Consider the following 25,350-nt stretch of genomic DNA (forward strand, 5'->3'; position numbering starts at 1 on the left):
TGCCAAATTTCATATCTGGAGTTAGTACACGTTGGTTAACAGTACTCACTGAGGCCAGGTGTAATACCCCCAGTGCGTCTTCTCCACAAAACAGCATGACTCCCACGCCTCCTTAGTCTTTGGTAAGTTCTGACTGTCGTAGTGCAGCCACTGGTTATCCAGCCTGTCACCAGCCTGAATACTTGAAGGCTTAGGGTTTCCACCTGGTTCAAGAATAATTTAGGTTCTATCAATCAAATCTGCACTGAGATTTGCTCTGTGAGATTAAAAGCAGCATCAGTATAAATAGTAGAAATTCCTTTATGAATTTAAACAAACATGCCATTTGAAATGCTGAGACAAATGGCATAATAAGAGCAGGTATATAAGTCATTCTTACAAAGTGCAAGGCTTTCTGAAAGGAGAGTGGCCATAACCACATCTCTGAAGTTTTAACTCATTAAAAGTGAATAGTTTAATACATACAAGTGTGCCAAAACACACATAATATTTACATTACGTGATATTAATACATAACATTATAATACATAATGCTTCTAAAAAAATACAACAAATTCGCTGTTTTGTATTATCTATTTTGTTTGAATGGGACATTAACCAGAGAGAAATGAAAAGCTTGAGATTCCATGTTTAATTAAAACAGAAAAATAAAAATCTAAAAAACATGTTAAAATCTATTTTTTTAATTTTAATTAAAACTTACTTATTTCATATGGGCATATGGGCACTTTCTTGTGTGTTCTCTTAAGCTGCTTAAGAACACCAGCCACAGCTGAGATAGCCACCTAAAAGACAGAACCATGCATCCATGTCATACATTTACCACCACAAAGATGTCTCATCATCTCATCAGGCACAGTTTAAGCCAGCTTCTCTGTCCTAAAAAGCTAACAAACACTGCAGCTCACTTCACCACACTAGTGGTTGCAGTTTTAGTTGTTTAGCAGACAGGAATCATGTGCAGCATTTGCAGAGCATCAACATCTCCCCACTCACAAGGAGGTGGCCTTTACCTTCAAGTCTCACTGAGGAGACAAGCAGAATGAAAGGTGGAAGAACAGAACAAATGAAATTGCTTCAAATATTAAGCTACAGATAGAAAAAAAAACCCCACATACATAAAAGGATTCTAAACTGAATAAGTACAAATAGACATGTTCCATGTTTTCACAGTTTACAGACTTTCCATCACTCATAGTGGCTCTAGCATCACCAAGTCTCTTGGATTAGAAGCTTTTAAGTACATAAACATCTGTAACGTGGGTAGGGATGCATGCCCCAGTTTTTGTACTGCATCGCAGCAGAATAACAAACATCTGTGCTAAAACCCACTGAGCTGCAAAACAAAGAGGTAGTTACATTGGTCTTACCTTACGAACTACAATTGCATCATGGTTGAGACACTGCACAAAAAATCTTATGGCACGGACAGGCAGTATCCTATCATCCCTCAGGAGCAGGGACAGAAAGCCAATACTGATGTGCTCAAACTTCCAGGGACTGAAAAATCAAAGCAGACAATACTCAGCAGAGTTTGCATGCACTGCTCTTGCACTGAAATGATCACACAGGTTGTGTACGTATAGAACATGACTTAACATCAGTCTGAATATATATCATTGACTATAAGTCAATGAGCTCCACTGACACAGGGAAATCTTCAAAGTGCAACTAAAATTACACTCAGCTGAAATGCCAGGATTAAAATGACACCAACAATGTAAAACATTGACCTGAAACGTCATTCTTTTTGAGATTTTATTTTTTAATATGATGTCATCAATTAAAATTTATTTGGACATTAGTATCATGCAAACAATTTTTTCCCCATAACAATAAGCAGCAACAAAGATATATATGTATTAACCAATGACAAAGCTGAACTCCAGGATGAAACGATGCCTTATATTAACGAGTCTAAATCTCAATGAGAATAAATTCAAGACTCATTCACTCATTTATCTGGGAGACAGTAATGCCATTCTGCTACACAGGCTGTTATATTCTGGTCATTCCAACTGCACCTCTTGATGAATAGGGTATTTATTCTTGTATTCAACTCTAATCCACCAAAAAGAAATAAAACATTTCCTACACATGAAGGGAGACTTACAGATTTCTTTGTTCCACGCAGTCCAACAGCATGTTGACCAAGTTTTCATAGTTTCTAGGCACGGAGGAAGAAAAAACAAACAAAAAAATCACTCATCAATTAGATGCTGTTAAGAGAATTACATAAAAGTAGCTTCAAAGTCCCTCACCAAAAAGGTGAGTGAAAACCATGACAACAATGCATCAAACACAGCACCAACTGGCAGGACAGGGAAGAGAAGGAGGAAGGAAGGAAGGAAATTCAAGTGTAGAGGATAGAGGATGCCACTCCAAGAGAGAAACAATCCTTGGGCACTCCTGGTTTGTCTATTTGAGACTAGTTCATTAATTTAGGATTATTACACTTAATGCACAGTTAGTATTAGACAGAACAGATCAGCAATAAGGGAGGTTTAACTTACCGCAGAGCCTCAGCATTCTTTTCTTTCTGCCGCTGAATCCCTAACTGCATTTCTTCTGAACAAAGCGGTGCGAGATCTAAACTGGGATGTTCTGATCTCTGCAGCATGACAGCAATTTGAATACATTTCTCTGGAACCTATTGATAGAAAAATGCAGACATTTCAAACCAAGGAGCAATTGCAAAATTTCTGTGTTTGTTTCTGCTTTGAAATAAGGAGGCTTGAGAACGATAGGAAGTTCCTGACTGCACAGATGAGTCCTTGAAGTAACAGACTGTTCACACAGCTGAATTATTTCTTGCAAGCAAATTAAAGACAAACTTTAATATTTCATTACAGCATTTATTAAAATAGATTTATAAAAACTTTTATTAATTGTCACTCACTGTTTAAAACAAATCATGCCATTTATAACACTGATTAGGAAAAAGGCAGTTGTGCAAATCTGCACAGTGTGGCCATGGCTACACACGCTGACATTAGTTTGACCGCTCTGTTGTACCAATGCACATCTTTATACCTGATCAACAAGAAGTACATTGATTAACAAGGGAAAACTACTTAAGCTTCCTTTTTGTAAGGAAGTTTAACAAAATGTTACACTTTCCAGTGACAACATTTCAATTCAAAAGACACAGGTCTACATTTGCTGTAACAGAAAACAATACAGAATCAACATCAGAACACTAATTTAGATAATAAAAATGAGTCTCAAACTCTCGTGTAATCAGATGCACTGAGAAGCCAAGCCATTAACTCCAATCTATCTGTCACTTACTGCAAAATCCAATCCGATGGTTTCATACTGCCTGTGGATTTTTTCCGCTAGGTCATCAAAAAGTCTCACTATGGATGGTTTTTCCAAGGACATCGCTTGGCTAAGCCCAGAAGAAACAATTGCTGGCCATGTTTGAGCAATGCAGTCCCAATCGTGAAGATTTGCCAAACATACTCCACTGTGATTTCCAAGAAGACAATATAAGGCACCCTATAAAAGTTAAAGATGCAATTTTTAAATAGTAAAGCACTTTTCATGTAAGATATCTACGTGTTCACCTGCACAGAACAAAAAATAATCTTCACATTACCAAAATGTGATTATGCCTTCGCACAGCCTCACTGACAAAACACTGAATATATTCTGAAATTGTTTTTGTGCTAAAGAAATGTTCTAAGCAAATCACACATCCCAACAATTAATTGCTTCACAAAAGGGAAATCTGGCTTTCGAATTACGTTACAGAGCTATGCAGTAGCATATCTGGTTTTTCTGTAAACATATTCATGTGTGGCTGCACTGAAAACATCAGGGCTGCAGGCTGACCAAGAGGCTGCTGAATAGGCCCAGACCTGAAACTGCTCACTGAGCATGATGTGGACGACTGCCAGAAATGACACAAAGAACTGGTGAATGCAACAGGTAGCAATGTGAAAAACTGACAAGAGCTGTGAAAACAAGAGTGCTTGGATTTTACAGGTGATTAAGTTGGAGCTTTATGAGATACTGCCTCATTTCACAGGTAACTGGAAGGAAGTCTTGGGGGACCTTAGTGTTGAGTCTTAGAAGGACTAGTACCTAGCTCACCGTGTCAATAATATTGAACAGGCTATGACTGGGTAGCTAGCAGTATCAGAAATGCCAAATTGCAGTATTGTAGCAAATGCTGTAATGTAGGAAGATTGGAATCAACTGGGATAAGAAAGTAAATTTGGCTTCATCATTACAGAGACAAAGTAGAAAGAGGTGCAAGGATAAAACAAGAAACTGGAAGAATGACAATAACCTACATAAGCAATATAATCACATGCTGTCTGACATTAAACATCAGGCAGGTGGAGTAGGATAAGAAGCTAGATCTGTTGCTCTGATCATACAGCAAGAACCCAAACATGTCTCTGTGGTCAGGAAGATTGAGGAGGTGCAGGGGAAGGGAAGGAGAATGATGCTTCATTGACCAGGAAGGGAACACCTGGACAGACAGTGCCCCCAGTATCACTGCACCAGCAGCATTTCCAGACAACATCAGAAGTTACTTGCTTTGACTGAAATGTTTTAGTCCAGTTTGAGTTCTACTGTTTCAGCTGACTGAACTGCTCAATGAATTTTAATGCTTTGGACTATAGCTTCCTCAAATTTTATTAAAAATATAGCTGCTAACATTCGCTTTTGTAATATCTCAACACACAATGAAACAAGGAACTAAATTTCTTCTGACAACACATTTAACCCAAATATTTGTTTAATATTAGTTGCACTTAGGCTATGTGCCACAGAAGCCTAAGAGTCATGCTTGTAAAAACCATTAATAATCTTCCTGAAAATACACTTTCAAAGACAGACACGAAACAAAGTTAATGAGAAAGTACTTTGAATTGCTGTTGAGTGACATCTTGCCGATCTGGACGCAAGAACTCCAAAACCAAGGGAATGATATCTCTGCAACAGAAATTGTATGTTCCCAGTGCTGTGAAGAATGCCTGCTGAGCTTTACTTCTGACCTGTGGGAAGACAGAAATTAATAGAAAATCTTCTGAACCAAAAATATACACTATATCAATTTATTTTGTAAGGGGGCTACTTTTTTACATATGCAAAATTAACAGTATTGATTTGTGCACTGAAGCATGTCACCTGCTGTAGATGTTAAACATACTTCCCCTCACCCTTACTCACAACTCTATCTAAATGAACTTGTTCCAAGCATTTATTTGAGAAGAGCTAAAAAGTTCTTTGTGCTGCCAAAAACAGTCGTTATGTTTTTAATATCACTATAAAAGCAAACAGGCAGCATCACGGATGCTACATGCAGAACTCTAAAGAGCCTGTAGACACTGTGGATGGATCTGAATTTATATATGCACTGAATTCCCACAGGGCTAAGAATTCATAGTACAACCATTTGCGCATCTATATGGTATATATTTCTTTGGATTTTATTATTATTTAAAAACCTAGTTTGCCTACTTCCTAATAACAGATTTAGGAACACAGTGTTATTAATTATATTGGAAATATCACATCTAAAAGCCTCAAGCTAGTACAATTTTAACTGATATTATTTATTGTTCTAGAAATTTAGAAAATAAGCTCAAAAATCTGTAGCCCTTAGGCTGACTCTCCACCCATCCTTAACTTAATGAAGAGGGGAATATGTCAAAATTGTTAAATAACATAAATGAGGTAACTGAAAGCTTCATATTACCATGAAAATGAATTGAAAATTTAAAAAAAAAAAAAAGAAAAAAGAAAAAAAACAACATAATATTTTAGAACTACAAAAGATGGTTACTTACCTGACCATATGAACTTGTGGACAAACAAAGAAGATCTCTGATCATCTCCTGGTGGGAGGTTTTATATTCACAGCCTTCCATGGTTAGTGTTCTCAACTGAATTGCATTAAGAACACAAATAAAGGTTTATTTTTAGACTTTAATAATGTAAGTGAAACAACAGTGCAGGATCACTGCAACTTTAACTAAATGACAATATAACAAATCAGCTTCTCTAGTAAATGTGTTAGTAATACTATCAAGTGAAGGTATTACCTCATGCTGCAACATAACTCTGTCTATCAGCAAAGCTCGGATATGCTGTTTCTTTCCTTGAAGCTGCAAGGAAATACATAACTGGGTTCAGATTTCAATATTAACATCAGCAGTCTGTACTGACTCAATTATCCACTGGTATTTTTCCTCTTCTACAAACAGGCAAATTTAATGGACACTGTGAGAATATATTGATATATTGTCTTTTTTTCCCCCCAAGTAAAGGTTTTCATTTACGTATTCTCATTTACTCTGGGAATAAGTTCCCTTTGCAAGCAGAAGGAAGCTCTGGTCACACAAATTACTCTGTTAACAATGATCAGAGCATCATGCCAAGACTCAGATTCTGGTCTAAGGATGCTAACTGGTGGGTTATAATTCCAAAATGCTAAGCGTAAGATTTCCAAGTAAAGGTACAAACGTACTGCAACACAATATTCAGAAATCAGAATACACAGAAATTAGATTTCAAAATCATGAAAAATTTTCATTAGGACTGTAAAGACAATGTGGGAAAAGCCTTCCTGAGCATTAGGAGCTATTCTCCCCACACACTCAAGCTTTACAAAGATTTACTGACCCTGTTCTCCATTGATTTTTTCACTAGATTAAAGCTTTTCCATCGGGAATCGAATTCATGTTTGTGAGACCCTTGGAACTGCAAAACATCACTAATTATCTGCAAGAAAAAAGATGACAATCATTTTCCAAAGTGAAGTCATTTTGTTTGCAAAAAAGAAGTATGTCATATCTGAAGTACTAAAAATAATAAATATACCTTTATTATTAGAAATAAAGATTTGGTATCATCTTCTGAATTATCAAGTATGTAACCTGCAATTTGAAGAATAATAATGTATTATTATAGAGGAAAAGAGCTTTAAAATAAACAATTTCTATAAAGCTTAAGTATTACAGGCACAGTAAAGGAAACAGGTTTCTTATATTAAACTTTACACAAAAACCACTGTACTTCTTACATAAAAGGTTTAATTCTTATACTTACGCAACAATTTCCTTGTAACCCTTGCAATAGATTCACGATAATTCTCTCTTGATAAATCTGTACAAAAATTAAACATATTCTTTATTATAAAAGCAAAAAACAATACTTAAGTACATCAGCAGAAACCCAGAGCAGACTACTCAGAAAACACAGTACGGATTATTGGATCTTCCTCCTCTGCTTTGACAGATGGTTTCCTTTATAACCACAGAATAAGGCAGATTGTTTAACTTATGAAACTAAGCAGGGTAAAGGAGAAACCCAAAGAACATAGATGATACATTTCAGGTGATTAAGCCAATAAAACATTGGGAATTTATTCCCCTTCAATGAACAGAGGAAAAGACATCTCCAATCTGAATAAGAACAAAAATACAGAATCGAAAAAATGGGCTCAATAACATGAGCAAATTTCTTGGAAAGTTTTAAACCAGAACAATCTCGAGTTGATCTAAAAAATGACTAACTTTTAAGTTTGCCCATTTTCATATATGTATCTTAGAAGGCTAAAAACTCACTGCTTGTAAATTAACTGACCAGATAAGTGTCAAAGCAAGTACATTCAATCACCTGAAAAGCAGTTACTGTGCCTCCAACTCTTATTTAAACTTTCCAACTTGGAAGACAGTAAAGAACACGATAAAGCCTGAGGACAAAGTTAATCTGCCAACTTTGATGTTTCAGACTCCAAAGAACTGGACTCAAATAATCCTTTATCATTATGACTATTAAATGCCCATACTGTGTGACTGACCCTTTGATCTTTGAGCAGTTTAGAAGTTAGTACTAGAAAGGTTGAAGGGAAATCTATGTGATGCTTCCTTCTACTACGGCAATGACTAGTAACTATTTTAATAGCAACGTTCCTTTTGTGAATGAACCACAGAAGCCTCCAGCACTCCAGTGTTTATTTCATATCTATGTCTTTACCATAGCTAAAGATAAAATGGAGCATCCACAAATATTCTGTTCTGGCCCCAGAAAGCTCTTTAATATAGAGAATAATCAAAACTATGCTTTCAAGAAGAACCTACAGCTTCCACAGGTGGGTAGATATGGGAAGATAAAACATCACTTTGAACCTGTTTGAGCAGAATTAGTTTCTACTTACCATAATCAACACCTGTGTACAGTTTTGTCTCTTCCAAAGATACCAGACTTGGTACCCTGCACGGAAACAAACCAAATATTACTACATAGAAATCACTGACCACAAGAACTTTAGTGGCGTTTTATTAATTTTAACAAGCTAAAGCTCATGTTGATAGTGCCATAAAGGTTTGGGTTAACTAAGTGTGTGCCTCAGTTCTTTAACAGTTATTAGGAAATGCTACTAACATGTCAGACTGTATCAGACAAGCACACTGTAAGGATACTGGGAACCCACAGTCTTGATTCCTCATTTAACAGAAACTCAGTATCTGTCAAACCTACCAACACACTCATGATAACAAGCACAGCTGCAGCCATCTTAGGCTAGGAAGGCCAGAAGAGTTTGACTGCTGAATGGCAAAGGACTGAAGCAAGATCCTTTCCTGACAGGTTAAGCTGATGAAGCTTTTCTGACTCTGGTCCCCATAATCTACAGGAATTATACTTACTGTTGCTTCAAGTTCATAATCAATAACCATGCAAAAAAAAACCCCAACAACACACTTTTTCCAGGATTTGGGTCATTTTTTAAGTATATTTTTGAACCTTATTTACTTCATCTACAACCACCATAAAATAGAAATTCAGACATCATATTATGCTAATGAATGTAAAAGAAATAAAAAATCCACTAAATCAATTTCCAAAATATCCAATCTAAATCCAGTACTTTAGGCCATAAACATATAAAGATTCTGTGGTCTCAAACAGATAAATTAACAATCTCAGACAGACAGACATCAAGTAATTATTTGCACAGCATGCTGATAAGTAAACGAGTTCATAGCAGCATGCTTTCCCTCAAGCATTTTAATATATTTTTAGCTTTAAACTGTTTTCTTTAATAAGATTTAAGTTCATGTACAGCTTTTCTATCCATGAGACAGCAAGGAAAATTCAAGTGTGATCTACCAGGTTTCCCTCTAGTGGTCTACAGAGACTGCAGCTTTTTAAGCTTTCCTTCAGCTGTTCTTTCCAGCTAGCCAAATATCCAGCATTTAAAACCAAGCAAAAGCAATGCTCCAGGATCTCCCTGCCCTCTAGGCAGAAACCAAGAGCAGCAGACCAGGAGCAACAACATAGAGCACTGTGCAATCTTAACCTAACCTGGGATGGCTCTCGCACACCATGACATCGCTCCACATGCAGAACCATGTAATTCAGCAGGGTTGCTAGCAGGGTGAAAATTCCTCATGCAAAATGGAACAAAGTTTTCTAGTTGGCCAACTAAAAAGATCCATGTCACCCACACTCTGCATTTCAAGCACTGGTCAGAGAAAGTTTAAGTGCTATGCCTAGGCCATACAGAAGGAAATAATGTGTTTTCCATAATGGCACAGTCAATACTGATAACAAGAGTCTCATTGCAATACTTCATTCAATGTGCAAATAACACCACAGTTCATTCTATATCAACACAGACTGCCAAGAAAACTTAGGGGCAAAGAGTACCCTATTGCTAGAAGAAAAATTCCAACTAAGCAGAACTTTGAGAAATTCATTCTCTTAGTTGCTACAGTGCAAATCCAGACGCATCTTCATCTGAGAACAACTGATGCACTATGCTTATAGTGCAAACAGGAACTCAACCAAACATCAGTGATTTTTTAACCTCTGAAAGCTTTATAATCTTTGCGTTTGGAAAATCTCTACTTGCACACCATTAGAGTCATTGCAACAACAAAAACATCAACATTATCACCAATTACAGCAGACCCTTGGGGAAAAGGGCAGACTACTTGCACAGAAGCACTGTATGTGTCTACACACACTCTGTACAGCAGGGCAACCACCACACTGTGCTCCTGCCAGCATGGAAATGAATGCATTTCATTTTTCCACACCTGTGACAGCTTAAATCACAGCAACTCTGAGCAGCTACAACAAAACCCGCTGCCATCAGAAAGGATTGCTCTTGCAACTTCCTCAATTCTTTTCCTCCCTTTGCTTTTTAAAATGGCAGGGGCATTAAATGACATTTTCAGAAAGATGTAAATTATTTCCATAGATTATAGAATAAAGCAGGAGACTCAAGGCAGCTCAAGCCGAGGTACATACTTGGAGACAAACAACAGGTTTGAAATATTTAGCTGGCATTTATCAAGCAACGTAAAGAAAGAGAACAAAGCTTTTTAACGCACAGACACATACAAAAAGAAACAGAAAAGCTTTGTATGTTAACTATTCAAGAAGCAAATCCATTTTCAACCAACACAAACTGGTAGGGATACAACACAAAGCTCTTCTTCTTAGCAAGGAGAAATATTAAAGAACAATAACATTCCGAAATGGTGTACTCTCAGTTGCTCAGTATTAGGGAGCAACAAAAGCTACTGGAAAGTCTCTAGAAATGGATCAAATGATTCACAGAAAACTTTTCAGGATGAAAAGTAACCAGAAGAGAACAGTGTAACAGATGAACATTCATCAACATCCTTCTATGAAAATAATCATAATATAACCTCCCTAATCAAACAAAAAAATCCCAGGTTAACAGCATGATGGCAGGAAAATGTATTAGACTTCTTTCCACACATTACTAGAAAGGCCTTACATTTGCAATAAATGTTTTTCTGTTGGAAAACAACTTCAAAAGAAAGCTAGTAACAACAACCACCCAGCAGGAAAAGGTTTCAGTGTCAGTGGAAAGCAGTCTGCTGTATCTGTGGCTGCAATTTGTTTGTTCATCAGTAGCAAGGTTTAGGACAGGAAGGCTGACTCACTCCTAGCAGAGCAGTGATCAAGCAGTGCCTCCCAGCCTGCCTGGGGACTGCCTCATTTATGTAACATTACAGATTGAAACTTACCCTTAAATAAAACAACATCAAACCCTTGGTGAGAATTTTATGCAACAGCACAGGTTGATTACACCAACCAGTAATGAAAGGAGCATTCAGCCAAGTTGTGGCATCTGTGACAAATAGTCAATATAAAATTTCTGTAATTATCTTCCTGTATTACTTAAGCTAAAAAAAAACCAACTAATTAATTCCTCACTCATTTAAGTCATCTTGCTTCATACCACACACACTGTATGACTAAGCCAGTTAAATTAATTAGCAAATTAAATCAACTAAAATGTATGAAGCTGCTTCTAAACACCAGCAATAGTAAGGCTGAGATTGCTGTGATACAGCAGCTATTTGTGTGCCTCTTACTAACTAGGTGTCCTTTAACAAAACGTACCTATGTATGAAAGTCAAAAGGTATCAGTGTATCTGAAATTTAAAAAAATATATATACATATTGAAACAATATCTCTTCTCCTTTCTTCCTCACTCCTGCCAGTATCTTCCCCAGTGTCCCCTGCACAAGGTTGCAACGAGACCCCCAGAACAGGGATTGCAAGTACTTGGGCAATAGGCACGAGAGTTAAACCACAAGACAAAACAGACATTAAAGGGAAAGAGCATCTGGGCAGAGGGAGCAGTCTGCGCACCAATGGAGGTTACAGTACTACTGGGTCTTCATGTCTAGTTCACCATCCCACTCCACAAAGCAGAAACATTCACCCTAGCACCATTCTCCCACTGAGGTCCAAATTATTTAGCTCCAAGTTCTCCCACCTAAATGGCTTTCCTTCACTAGGTAGGTGAGAGTTAAAAGAAACAGATTCTCATCATCTGTCCAGCATAGCAAGAATCTTTACGTATCCTTAACCATCAGATAAAGGAAAATCTACCAGTTACACCTCTTCAGCTTTACATTAAAGCCAGACCAAACAACAATGCTGTGCTACACAGCACATTATCAGCTGCAGTTCGTTGGAGTTCATTGACAGAGGTGTTCTGACCCAATCTCCTACAGTAGATCATTTTTAATAATGATATTTATTAATATCATATATTTAATAATGATATATGATAATAATAATAAGGGTGGTATTTTTGCTGCTCTCGTTTTTGTTATTATTTAAGCAACACTTGCATTTAAAACATTCCTACGCTGCCACATGAGGACAGTGAATATCACCACCACCAGTGTTAGCTATCAACTGTGCCCACACAGTACTTAAAACGGGCATTCTGCATAACAGAATTAGTCACTGACAACAAACACCCTTCCATTTCAAATCAGTGTTTCATGTATGTTCTCAAGTCTGCTCCTATTGTATGAAACCCTCTCTAATAGCAAGTTCAAAGGCACCTCCGATATACAAATGGCTTATAATCTTAATGCAGAATGTGGACACATGGGATAGAAAGCAGCCTGTTTAATATTGCTTTTTACTAAGAAGAGGTCTTCCTCCCTACAAATATTCCAGGGATTTCTTGGGGAAGGAAGAGGAGGAACTAAGGCCCTGAAGAGCATGCATTTCCTCTTGGCACCATTCTGTGATGCCCGCTTCCTTACAGTAATCCATTAAGACACACCCATTTCTTAAGAAGAACCATCAAAATGAACACCATTTGCCCCAGATGCATCACTCAGCCTCTCAAGATGTTTAACTGATACTGATCTTGTAACTGTTCTTGACAAATAAATCGAACAAATATGCAGGGAGCAAATACATATTTGAAACAAAGTCTGTAAAACAGTGTGATGTGACCTCCTGAAGTATTCAGTCCACCTTAAGAGGTCAAAAAATAATAGTCTGTGCACATAGCCACTCTACTTCCCTTCCCTCAGAGTTCCTATATTAAATATATATAAATATAAATATATATAAAACTTTAATTATGGTTTTCAAAAGCCTCTGTGTAAATGTAGTAAGTGGCTGCAGGACCTACTGATGAAGTCGAAAGGCTGTTCAGAGTACAAATAATGAAGGATTCTCAAGCTCTAGAGTCAATAAGTAGAATAAATTATTTTTCTTAAATGATCTTACTTTTGACATGTAAGATTTCCATTTCTTTAGTTACAAATTGATTTCAGCATGCTGTTGTACAAACTGTATGTATTCAATAAAGAAGCACAGAATGAAGCACATCTTCAAATCTTCCACTCAAAACATTTAGAAGTACATTTTAAAAACATTTGCACAGCCTTGCATGGGAAAAGACTTAACATTATTTCATGTTTTAAGCACTCCATTGCTTCTGTAACTCATATTTTAAGTTTATCTTTATAGTGGTATGGGAATTCCTTAAAAACAGTCACTAGAAGCAGCTGGGTGTCAACAGCAATAAGAAAATACTGAAAAAGCATGACATAATATCACAATACACTACAGATATTTGTGATAGATAAAGAAATTCTACTTACAGATGAGCTACCCTTTCTCCTTTCAGCGGCGGCAGAATATTCCCAGAGCCAATCAAGCAGTTATGCACGATGGCAAGACACTGTTGCACGTCATCTCTTAAAAAAACAAGAAATACCTATTACTTTAACTGTTTTATTAAATACTTCAAAACATACAGAAGATAAATTATATGTTTTGTGGAGCTTTATAGAAGTCTTCTTTTTTTTTTTTTTTTTTTTTTTTTCCCCCAAGCTGCACCAGTTTTAAATACAAGAGTGAAGTGCAAGAAGCACTGCTTGTTTTCTGCAATCAGATTCCATTATTTACCATCAACACTCGTGGAGTTTTTGAAGTCTGCAAGAAGAAACTTAAGGATAATGAGACCCACTGGCTTCAAAACAGACAGTTCTACTCCAACATATTGTTTGGAGGAATTTTGTGAGATATTAAATTTACATAAGAATTAAGAAAAATGCTACTTATTGAAATACTGCCATTTAAAGCAGCTTCACCTGGCACCCTCGTTTATTCACACTCATTACACCCTCAGCTACTTAAAGCATTCTCTATTCCTGCAGCTATGCTACCTTGCATACCAATTTCATTTGCAGTTGAAGTGCTCATAAGTAGTCCTGATCATCATCATTTACTTCTGTTAAGTAGCATAGTGAAGCCCTGACCAAATCAAAGCCCAAATCTGTTATAAATTAACTGGTTTACATACAAGGTACCAAACAAACAGAAGAACGCAAAACAAACAAAACAACAACAACAAATACAAATAAGCTAAAGACCTAAATGGGAAACATATACTTTCTTCCTTTAGCCTAAGTATAAATTATGATTACAGTCTGGTGACACTGATTTGTCAAACATATATTGCCTTTTTCAGGAATAAAGCAGTGTGGGACCTTGGTAGGACAGAAATATGTTTAGGAGTCTGATACACTCTGCTACATGAAGAGCAGCACTGTACTGCATGAGATATGACGTTGTACCATGAACATCTGATGAGGTATAAATAACCACAGAGTTATATCAAGGCTAGAAGAATTTAATACAAGGAAAAGATTTCTTGAGAGAACTGTAAAAAGCTTCAGTTATTTGATACCTGTAAGTGCTTTAGCACGTAAGAAACTCATGACTGTGTTGTGATTAGGAAACTGTCCTTTAAAGTCATGGTTTTGTGCTAACAAAGCTTAACAAGATTGGCTAATGGTAACCTTGCCTCTACTCACCTTTGTTCATGCCACTGACACTCCATTACCTCCTCAGTTACCACACTGCCACTTTTTGCAGGGCCACACTATGCAGCAAATCCTTTCAATTGTAATTAAGGAAGTGCTGAAAAGACTCACAAGCCAAATTGGATCTGCACCCCATTTCATACCTCAGGAAAGTCAAATGGTTATACCAAAGTAACAATAGAGAGCGCAGAGGAAAAGCTTTCTTGCTGACTATTAAAAGAGCCATAATGTATCATCTGCTATCAATTTCACAAAATGCACTTCCAACCTATATGCACTTTGAAAACCTTGGAATGATACTTGGAATATCCTAAGACAATGTAACATTACAGCATTTTGCTCCTTAATGTCTGTAGTGCTAGTACAACTGGCAATGACCACTTGAAGACACGAGTGGATATATGCATTTCCTCTGTATTAAGTATTACCACTGACCTGGACATTTCTAGTTTTCCAGTTGCATAGTGCTGTAGTTTGGTGAGCTCAGGCTGAAGAAAAGTGTCCAACAAATAATAAGCAAAGTTTATTTCCTCAGATGAAGGAACATGCCACTGGATGTCCAAGTTCCACAGGTCACCTGGTTTACCCCAGTCCTATATTAAATAAAGATATCTCACATTAACCAAACCATGATATAAATCTTAAATTAAAAAAACAAAAAACAAAAACAACTTTTAAAAACCACTTAACATCACTGCAAAACACAAAAACTGGCTATCCTTATAAAGAAGTTGTTCAGTGAACTTCGGGAAAAAACAACATAGTAATCCCAGACCTAATATATGGCCTTCATGTACTTGGAACATAACATATCTGGAAAGACTAAAAGGCAAAGGACTGTAAAAGCCCAACTTAACTTTGTTGTTTCTTTGACCAGATTCAAATTCAAAAACATTCATGAAAATTCCTAAAAAATACCATATCTCCATTTTTGGCAACTGTTTTGCTGTGATGTACTTACACTCTTTTTTGCATGTCCCCAACATTACTTGTAGTATCTGATTATCACATTTATATGAAAAGGAATAAGAAAAGGCTATATAGCAGGTAAAAGATTAAGTTTGTTCCAGTGCAGTAATGCTTTTTGTGACTGAGTATTTAAGTGAACAGCAAAATTCTTTTGCAATCTTAACACTGCATTTCAAGATTGCTAGCTCTCAACAAAATGCATCATATAATTACTATATTAAGAAACACAGGTAGATAACTCTTGCTTTACCTTGCTGTAGTCATGCATTCACTGTAAAACACACATGCACCATAAAAATGTCATTCTATATAATTACTCAAAACAAGTCATTATTCATTTTTTGCTACCAATATAACTTTAAGTAACTTGATAATTGCTCTATACATTTAAAAGCTTAAAGCATCTTTCAATTACACTTTCCATTGCTGCTACAATCTCCAAATTAAAACAAATTATATTGTGTATGATTGCTTTTTAAAAAGAAAGTCAAATCCTCTAATCCTAAATAAATGAAAATCCTTGCCTTGATAGGAAAGTATTCAGAAAGAGGCTTGTCAAAGCCACCTGGCACACTGCAGTACTCTGTGGGGTAGATAAGTGTAGCAGAACGAAGAAGATGATGCAGTAGGTTACAAGACAGAATGTAACCCTGCTTACAGGTTAAATGTAGGGTTCGCTGCAGAATGTTCCCAAGCTGCTCCCTGTATGGTAGCAACTTCTTTCCATCCACTCGAGTGATCTAACAGGAAAGACAAACATTTGAAAAGTAAATATAGCAGATGATCTGATTCTGGAGGACTAAAGAGATGATTACATCACTCAGCTGATCCTGTACCACGTTTCATTCAGCAAAACACATGAAATTTGGATTTTACACATGACTAGCACACAAATTACCACTTCTACTGTTGAAAAAGTGACATACAAGAAGCATGAAATACTTCCCTTTTAATCTTGTTTGAAGTTTTCTAGCATTGTTTATACATATTGGGATGCCCTTTACATTTACCTGTACCACAATGTCTTTTTCCCTAAATTGAACCCTATTCTTTCTCTACTCCTTAAAAACCATTTGAAATAACTGCTTTAATGTAACTCCATGTACAGCCCCTATGGTTAGTTCCTTCTCTCTACGCCCCATTTAAAGTTAGAAGAGAAAGCTACGCAGAGTCATTCATAAAACGTTTAGCTTAACAGCAGTATTCAATTTTGTTTTTCTTTCAGAGGCATCAAATAAGATTCAATGGCACACATGCACAGTGAGAGTATTCTTTGCAATACCTCTGACAAAAGCTGAAGATTCCAAAGTAGCTCCTTATCTAGTTCTTCATCACGTAACACATCATCATCTAGGGGAACAAATGAATAGCACTGCTGTAACTACACTGCAGACAGGTTTTGCAAGTGAGTGAAATTGTAGAACAGATGCCTGCACTCCAAAAATTTACTCCCAAGCCTTCTATGGCCAACTTGCAACTCATATTTCACCCCCATCCAACTGAAATTTACTTCATTTAACATCTTGTATACTTTCAGGAAATCACTTAATGTTTGGAGACACTTTTAATTGCTAAATAACTAAATGTGCTTTTAAATTCAGACATTTCTGCCAAGAGATTGAACAAGTACTTGTACTTGCTGTACAATAATTTTCCATTACTGAAATTAAGAGTAGACATGGAAATTTTAAATATTATTGTCATGCTTAAGAAAAGTCAATCTAAAACAAAGCAAGTGTAATATTAAAAACATGGACAACTTACTGACTGTGAGGTGAGTTATAACATTGCAGCAATGTGGTACAAACAGTTTCAAGGATTCCTCTGGACGGCACTGGAAACAGCATTATAAATAGTTCTTAAAAAACATGCAACACAAACTCAGTGTTGACAATGATGCAAATCTTCTAATAATATTACTGAGTAAGAAACACAGACTACTCTCAAATTAACAACAATAGTTCAAATCTAGAGTTCATATGACTTCACAGGCAGCCTGGTCTAGTACTACATCTGGAGGGTGCTGGCCCTGCTGTGGCAGAGGGGTTGGAATTTGATGATCCTTGAGGTCCCTTCCAACCCAAGTAACTCTATTATTTTAAAACATTCATTAAAACTAGCATTAGATTTAACATAAAAGCAATTAAGGAAATTCTCCTGAATACAACCTTTTAATTTTAGGATATTAAAAGCCTCCTGTGTTTTTAAGATATAAAAGATTCTGTGTAAGTAAGTAGTATGGACTTCTTGGTTTTCCACTTTTTTTTTGTTTTTAAACTAAGATTAGAGTGAAATAAGAGCATCCCCTCTCACTTTTACTGCAGCTCGACACATATCTGCAACCATTCGACCAGCAACTCTTGTCTCAAATATATTTGAAATGGCAAAGTTGAAAACCTTCTCCAAGGCAACCTAAAATTAACAGAAAAGGACAGAGGTTAGCTTTCCATGGACTTTTTTTTTTTTTTTTTTTAATTAAAAAAGAAAAAACCCTACAATAAAATGTTTGGCCTGACACAGAAGGCAGCATCTCTGTGTAATACTGTTTTTTAGAATATATGACAGCAGATGTGTTTCACATTAGAAATCAGAACAGAGAAGGCAAATCAGTTCTATACAATGCCTAAAGCTGAGTAAAACTTAACCACCACTCAATTCAATTACACTAGAGAACAGAATGGATAGAAAGCCATGTGTGCATTAGCTGCATTAATAAACAGAGTGCTGCAACTGATGACATGAAGGGACATCCAGCTTCCCTGAGAAAAAAGGAGGTGAGATACACTGAGCTGACTGATCAAAGCTCAGGGATGCTTCTGAGAAACTACATAGAAAAACAGTTTTCCCTGGATAAGACACAATCCGCTTACATGAAAACTGTTATTTCACATGTGAAAGTGAAAGAAAGCCAAGACATCCCTTATTTAACAAATAAATAGGGAATTAGCTATTTAAGTGGTTAGCATGCATGCAGGTTGTTCATTGCTAAAATAATCACATGTAATAAGGAAATAAAAAGAATCTGCATTCACAAGAAGATTCCAACCAAAATGAAACGGCCTCAAGTTGCGCCAAGGTAAGTTTAGGTTGGACATTAGGAAATACTTCTTTACAGAAAGGGTAGTTAAACACTGCATTAGGCTCCCAAAGCAGGTAGTCGAGTCACCACCCCCGGATGACTTTAAGAGTTGTTTGGATGTGATGCTCAGAGAGATGATTTAACAGAGGGTTGTTAGAGTTAAGACACTATGGTTAGGCTGAGGTTGTATTTGATGATCTTTGAGGTCTTTTCCAAGCTGAGGAATTCTATGATTCTATGATCACAGTGTCCTATGATACCTAAGTGTCCAAAGCAATGACTGAAAATGAACAATCAGCATCTCAAAACATTCACAGAATATAAGCAGAAAAAAAAAAAACAAGAAAAGAATCCACCTGTGTAACAACATGGATTCCCCACACCAGCCCTGAGGGATTTTAATACAGATAGTCTTTCTGATCTTATTAGCCACGTGGCTCCCTGAACTACTTCTTTTGCACAGTAGAAGATTAAGGGAGATAGGAAAAAAGAGGAAAGCAGGCAACTGGGTAAGTCAGCATTGACATCCAAAGTCTTGGAAGCCCCTGTCTAAAATGACAAAGCGATAAAGCTGTAGGAATAATTTACTCTAGCAATTATCATTGGCTACAAAAAGAGCACCTCCTGATGCTCAGAGCTCTGTACTGATGCATATAAAATCACAAAGCAAACTCACATGAAGTCCTAAACTCTCTTAGCCCCTCCCTTGGTTAAAATGCATAAGATCACACCAGGATAACGCAGGAAGAACCTGAATTCACTAACAATTCACAACAGAAAATTAAGACTCAAAGTTACACAGAATGTGCCATGTTTTACATACCTTAAATATATCTTTCGAGCACTGAGTAAGGATTGTACTAAAGGTAGAAGATAGGCCTAATTCAACTAAACTCTCTAGATGAGTCATTTTCTCTGTTTCAGTCTCTTCTCGCGTCTGTTCCAGCGTGCTGCTCTCTATCAGTCCAAAACACCTACAGAAGTGCAGTAAGTGCAACAAGTACATTTTTAGTTAACTGGAACTAGGAATTTGTATTAAGCTCTTCATGTCAAGCTTTCACCTACCATTAGCTTACTTACCTATCCATAAACTGTAGCACAAAATCTTCAAATTCTGCTGTTGCAGAGCACAATTCTCTTTCCACCTACAATTTTCCAATGCAAAAGGAACACAGAAGGTTGGCTTTTCTTAGGAAAACATAATATAAAGATATCCTTTATATCAAGTGCTTCACAAAAGCACACTCAAATTTTAAGTGATACAGATTACAATACATGTCTCACCAAACAGAGCTGGGATAGTTTTGAGTACATCGCATGAAAACAATTACTACATACACTTTGCACTGCTCAAACATTCTGGCCTTGATATTTAGCCAAATAGGCTCTCAAGGTGAGATGGGGTTCATCTCTATGGATACAACCTTTAGCCTTACTACTGATCCTTCTTTCTAGCAGCATGTCAGCGAGTGCCAACTGTGGCAGCAGTCTTGGTTTTGCTGACATATTTGCAATACACATTCACCATACAAACAGTCAGCTCCGCACTACTGCAGCCTCAGGGCAAGGAAATTAACTTTCCAGTAGCACTCTGGCCATTCAAAATCTGTAGCTATTAGTTGCTTTCAGAGCTACATGAAAAGTCCCCAAAACAGCAGACAAAACATTCCATATGGCAGTTCCAATTATGATAGTGGACACTGATGCTGCTACATTCAGAATATGCCGGAATTTCCTATTCCCCTCCTGTATTTTTTTGTTATGTGCAGAAGAAAAAGGATGAAGTATTAAAAACGCTCCCAGAAAACAGGCAGGGAGATCAAGTCTATTAAAGAAGAGGCAGCAAAGTTAAAACAGAAAAGGGAGACGGTGCTCACTGTCTAATCTCTTAAACAGAAGAGATTACGAAGGATCTGAAGAGACAGGTTTCTCTTTTCTGATGCTATTGCTAACTACAGGAACATTTCCAAGAGGTACAAATATTTTGAAATAGTTTCCCATAGTATGGAAACAGCCCTTAAAGGCACAAGGGAGTATTAGTTTACTGAAAAATAAGTACAAAAAGAAGAAACATCCCATTTTTTCTTTTAAATTTTCAGTAACAAATTCCTTCCTGACCAATTCGGTCCCAGATGCCCCCAGACAACCAACTAGTTACCCTTCAAGCTGCCCTATGCTGGACTATTTTTGAACTAGATGAGTGTTTAACTTAAAACAACACCGATATCTGCTCCGCCACGCTGACTAGAAGCAAATGCAACAAAAAATAAAGTTTATGCATAACATTTTGTGTTTAATATAGCTCATACCCATAAAAAGAGATAGCATCAAATGCATTACACTTCTGAAGACAATTTGATCACTAGAAATTATGCTGAAGTCCCTAAGTTATGGTTTCATTTTTACATCTGCACAGTGCTCTTACCTCTGAAAGATCATCCCTTTCTTGCAACACGGACGAACAATCTACTAAAGGCACCAAAGTAGAAAACGTTGCAATAAACTGGAATGTAATCTGTTGAGAGTTGTAAACAGCTCTTTAATAAACACTGTATTCTACACATTAAAAAGCTTTCCCAATTAAAGTATGGCAGCTACAACAAATTGTTAACACTAAAAAAAATCACCGATTATTTCTAACTTTGGGTTAAAAAATAGCTGAAGTTGTAACTACACAAAGAAAACTACTCTCTGGTAAAATAAGTTGGATTTTGAAGTTAAAAAGGCTGATATTTAAACTGAGCAGTAAAGGAAAATGAAACCCTCACAACACGGGTTTCCAGGACCTCACTTAATAAAACCTAGCAATAAATAAAAGGCTTTCTGTATTTGCCATCAAATTTGGAATACCTACTTTTAGAGCTGCCCAAAAAAAACGGAAAAATGCTTATCACAATCTGGTGTTAAAGATTCACTTGGCAGTGTCCAACAAGCCAAAGACATTATCTTAAGTTAAAAGCTTTTACTATCACGTCTTTGCATGCAGAATTGTACCAGGAAAAAAAAAAATCATGCTAAGAATTTCTGGAAATACAAATTTTACTTGCATTCATACAAATATAACAGAAGCTTTTCACTTAAGCCAATTATCTAAGTACATTCTAAGAAGAGCAAAGACTGAGACACTCACCATGCACTTGCTGAAGTCATTTGGATCCACTCCAGGCAAAGCTCTCATCAGTAGAGGTAGCATGTGTGTTGGACCTTCAGGAAACCACTTCCCACCAGATACCAGACTACGAGCTACTCCGATTACACAGCTTAAAGTAGCCGTGAGCTGATGAGGTTCTGTCAATGTCTCAAGTGCAGGATATGTTCTATGGGGTGTAAGAGCAATCATATTAGGAAAATCATTATTTACAATGCTATCAAAGAAAATAAAATGCATCATTTGCATCTTCTTTCTTTGTTTACAAAAAGGGCACACGGCTTCTGAAAAAAAAGATTAAGGTAATCAATAGTTCAGAATGTACTTTTGGTAACCTTTTTCCAATGGACTTAATTTTTCTATATTAAAAACTGTTTCTTTCAAAACTTCAGGATCAGGCATTTTGTTAGCAGTTGCAGCATGGGAATTTGTAACTTTATGGACTCCTACATTCAATGCTATTACATTCTTCTTGTTTCAGCTTTTAAGGACCAATCCCTGCAAGAGGTTTAGTAATGAGAAAGCCGTCCTTAACTACAGAACTCTCACCATTCTATTGCCAGCAGCATCTAAATCTAGTCCAAGTTCTGTGCATGGAAGTGTAAGGTTTGCGTGGCATGCATGAAAATTTGCCTCGGCTGCCTATGAATAGAGAAATTGAAATCCATTTTTAATTTTTTAATTTAAAATTGGTTAAATTACCTTTGTTTTTTTTATATACAGTAGGTACTTCTCAGCAAACTGTGTAACACTTTGTACAGTTGCCAATAACCTCCAGTTCAAACAGGAGTCATAGTGCTACCCCTGCCCTTCATCAATCATAAAGAAACTACACCTTCTCAACAACATGAATTCATAATTGCAGCCAAGCCAAACTTAGAGATAGTTTTATCTACAGAGCAGGCATTCAGTCTGTTCTTGAAATAGAAGTGGTAGTTATACCCAATACTGATGTTCACTGCTGTCCCTGTTTCAAGCATAACATTTCTAACATTTTCATATAAGAGCAGACCAATCAAGACTTTATAAACAGTTGAGTCAGTATGGTATGGAATTCAGGAATGGCTCTTTTCAAGACAAGTTCATATCTCCACTTGTTTTACAACACAAGCTGGTAAAGTATGAAGGACCACATGGGGAAACAAGGGCAGAGACTAGAACGCAAGCTTCCACTGAAGACAGGAAGGAGTTAGTTCTTTGGAATTTCAGGCATTAAGGCATTAGCAGTCATACAAACCAACTACTTTATACGGACACATATTTCAGTGATTTGCTTACCACGTCAAAAGCAATGACACTAATTTTAAACAATCCGTAACGCACACATCCTTGACACAAAACAGAAGCATTACACAAACATGCAGTACCACCACTCATATTTGGCTCTAAGACAGCTGACAAGGCAGCACAACATGGCTGATAAATATACACTATAACACTGCTTTTTAAACTGACCCACCACTCAGAAAATAACAAATGCAGACAATCTGAGGCACTACCCTATACTACACAAACTATGGACAGTTATTCCTTTATGCAGATGTTAAAAAAAAAAAAAAAAACAGAAAAAATCATGTCCTCCCCCTCAGCTGATTGCTAGGTAGTGTTCATTAAGCTTAATTTAGCAACTCCTCTCACTGGAGGCATTCATTGCAGCAAGGAGACTGAATGTCATCTAATGAATGCTTTTGAGTATTCATCTGCTGGAAAGAGAATAGGAAGGCTTACACAGTTCATACTTACTTCTCAAGTACGGGTGGAATTACTAACTCAGGACGCATCAGTGCAAGGTTCTGCAGGGCTTGGGCAGCCTCCAGACTTCCAGTTTTACTAAACATAGCCAGAAGAACAGGCTGAATAATGCATTCTACAAAGTCTGTAACATCCTGATCTGTAAGTTTATGACTATCAGGCACAGGAGTTAACCAAGTCGGCTTCTTGTAGCGCTCACGATGCAGCCTTCTGACAACACTGCTGGGTAACCTTTGAAGTAGTTTCATCAGTTTGTTCTGTTAAATATGTGAGAGAGGCTAGTCAGTTACTCAACAGTAGTAGAACCCTCAGGTGCTAACTGACCAACACACAGGAAGTATTTTGAATTTATACAGCTACAATAGATGAAAATTCCAAAAAGTCCTAAAACGCAAGGCTCCTATCATTAAACTTCAGTTCCCAAGATACTTACAACTATACATACTAAAAAATGTCTTATGATTTCCTTCTATTTCTGAGAAACTCATACAAGGCATGCAGTCAATAACCAAGACTACTTACCACTAATCAGGACATGTGAGAGCATTCTCTGCAGAATCACACTCAGATAATATCCTATGCTAGAACAAGTCAGTTCTTCTGACACTACTTAGACCAATTCTGTCACTTTAATCCATACCCATTTCACAAGGGTATAAAGTATTCTAGTAGAAGACTAAACCAGCTACTCCATGAAACCATCAGGATTTGTGAGACTAGATATGCATTAAAAATCTGCTTTCATTTCAGTTAAACAAAACTAAAGTTTGCTGGCTTCTAAGCTATGGTAGGTCAGCAAGATGAAAGGGTATTCTGTGCTCCTGGCTTGTGTAATTTGAATCAAAGTACTGACAAACTGAAAATTAAATCCTCAAAATACTATACAACCAACAGACAAGCTGGCTACAAGAGCACATACTGCATCTATCAACACCTTTGATTCAATGCTTCTGCTGATATTATAACAAAGTTATTGTTCTGACATGAAAAAACTCACCAGCCAACGTCCATTATTTGAGGGATGGTAAAAAGAAGCAATGCTGTTGAACAACCCAGACAAGTGCTTCTGCACTAGTTTACTTGGTCCACCCTGTGAAAAACAAAGCACAGAATTTTATTACACAGGCTGAGTTAAGGTGAAAAGATAACACACAACAGTGCAAGAGACTACTCTCATTTACCACAGCCACGTTTCAAAGCATCAGGATGAAATATGCAACCCCACAACTCAGCATTAACAACCAAGATCCATCTGATCTGATGAGGTTCACTCTAAAAATGATTTAATTGGTAGGCAGGTCTTAGGCATGCATTCACAGTGGCCTTCATAGCTAACTCTTCATTTCCAGAATGCCACAGATAGTGGCTATGAAATAAACCTTGGAACTGCACTCCAAACAGACAGTGAAACAATCTACCTTTAAACAATCCTTGAGCACAAGTAAGCATAAAACATGCTTCTGATGTGAGCTGAACAGAACATTCACTTCATATTCTTGCTTGTTTAAAGCTATGTGTTAATCGTTTTTGTTATACCTCATGGAAAAGTTACTAACCATCATGGCTGTGATCCACATTACTGCATGTCCTACGTCGTAAGCATTTGTTAAGAATCTTGGAACCACAACTTGATTACTTCCCACAGGAAGATTTAAACTCCTCAAAATTCTGGTAAAAATCTGTATTGCAAAGAAGAAAAAAAGGTTGCATACTGTAGTGTCAGCCATGAAATAGGAACGACGCAGAAAGC

At 36.9% G+C, this 25,350-nt stretch overlaps 1 protein-coding gene across 2 annotated transcripts in view; it reads right to left on the minus strand.

Moving 5' to 3' along the window:
- Positions 1 to 25,350, minus strand: part of PSME4 (proteasome activator subunit 4) — a 55,983-nt gene that overhangs the window by 12,292 nt on the left and 18,341 nt on the right. For both annotated transcript variants that reach the window (XM_015856744.2, XM_015856743.2), the window contains 26 exons: positions 25,157 to 25,279; positions 24,598 to 24,690; positions 23,592 to 23,857; positions 21,831 to 22,017; positions 21,126 to 21,215; positions 19,781 to 19,845; positions 19,524 to 19,674; positions 17,935 to 18,033; positions 17,386 to 17,455; positions 16,904 to 16,971; positions 16,146 to 16,361; positions 15,088 to 15,245; positions 13,426 to 13,521; positions 8,180 to 8,235; positions 7,069 to 7,125; positions 6,841 to 6,896; positions 6,643 to 6,741; positions 6,063 to 6,125; positions 5,808 to 5,903; positions 4,881 to 5,012; positions 3,292 to 3,501; positions 2,514 to 2,650; positions 2,114 to 2,167; positions 1,371 to 1,500; positions 704 to 785; positions 50 to 203 (listed from right to left, as the gene is read on the minus strand). In XM_015856744.2, coding sequence (XP_015712230.1) covers positions 50 to 203; positions 704 to 785; positions 1,371 to 1,500; positions 2,114 to 2,167; positions 2,514 to 2,650; positions 3,292 to 3,501; positions 4,881 to 5,012; positions 5,808 to 5,903; positions 6,063 to 6,125; positions 6,643 to 6,741; positions 6,841 to 6,896; positions 7,069 to 7,125; positions 8,180 to 8,235; positions 13,426 to 13,521; positions 15,088 to 15,245; positions 16,146 to 16,361; positions 16,904 to 16,971; positions 17,386 to 17,455; positions 17,935 to 18,033; positions 19,524 to 19,674; positions 19,781 to 19,845; positions 21,126 to 21,215; positions 21,831 to 22,017; positions 23,592 to 23,857; positions 24,598 to 24,690; positions 25,157 to 25,279 — 3,008 coding nt within the window. The remainder of the gene's footprint in view (positions 1 to 49; positions 204 to 703; positions 786 to 1,370; positions 1,501 to 2,113; positions 2,168 to 2,513; positions 2,651 to 3,291; positions 3,502 to 4,880; positions 5,013 to 5,807; positions 5,904 to 6,062; positions 6,126 to 6,642; positions 6,742 to 6,840; positions 6,897 to 7,068; positions 7,126 to 8,179; positions 8,236 to 13,425; positions 13,522 to 15,087; positions 15,246 to 16,145; positions 16,362 to 16,903; positions 16,972 to 17,385; positions 17,456 to 17,934; positions 18,034 to 19,523; positions 19,675 to 19,780; positions 19,846 to 21,125; positions 21,216 to 21,830; positions 22,018 to 23,591; positions 23,858 to 24,597; positions 24,691 to 25,156; positions 25,280 to 25,350) is intronic.

The sequence above is a fragment of the Coturnix japonica genome, chromosome 3 (genome assembly GCF_001577835.2).
Source record: "Coturnix japonica isolate 7356 chromosome 3, Coturnix japonica 2.1, whole genome shotgun sequence".
NCBI lineage: Eukaryota > Metazoa > Chordata > Aves > Galliformes > Phasianidae > Coturnix > Coturnix japonica.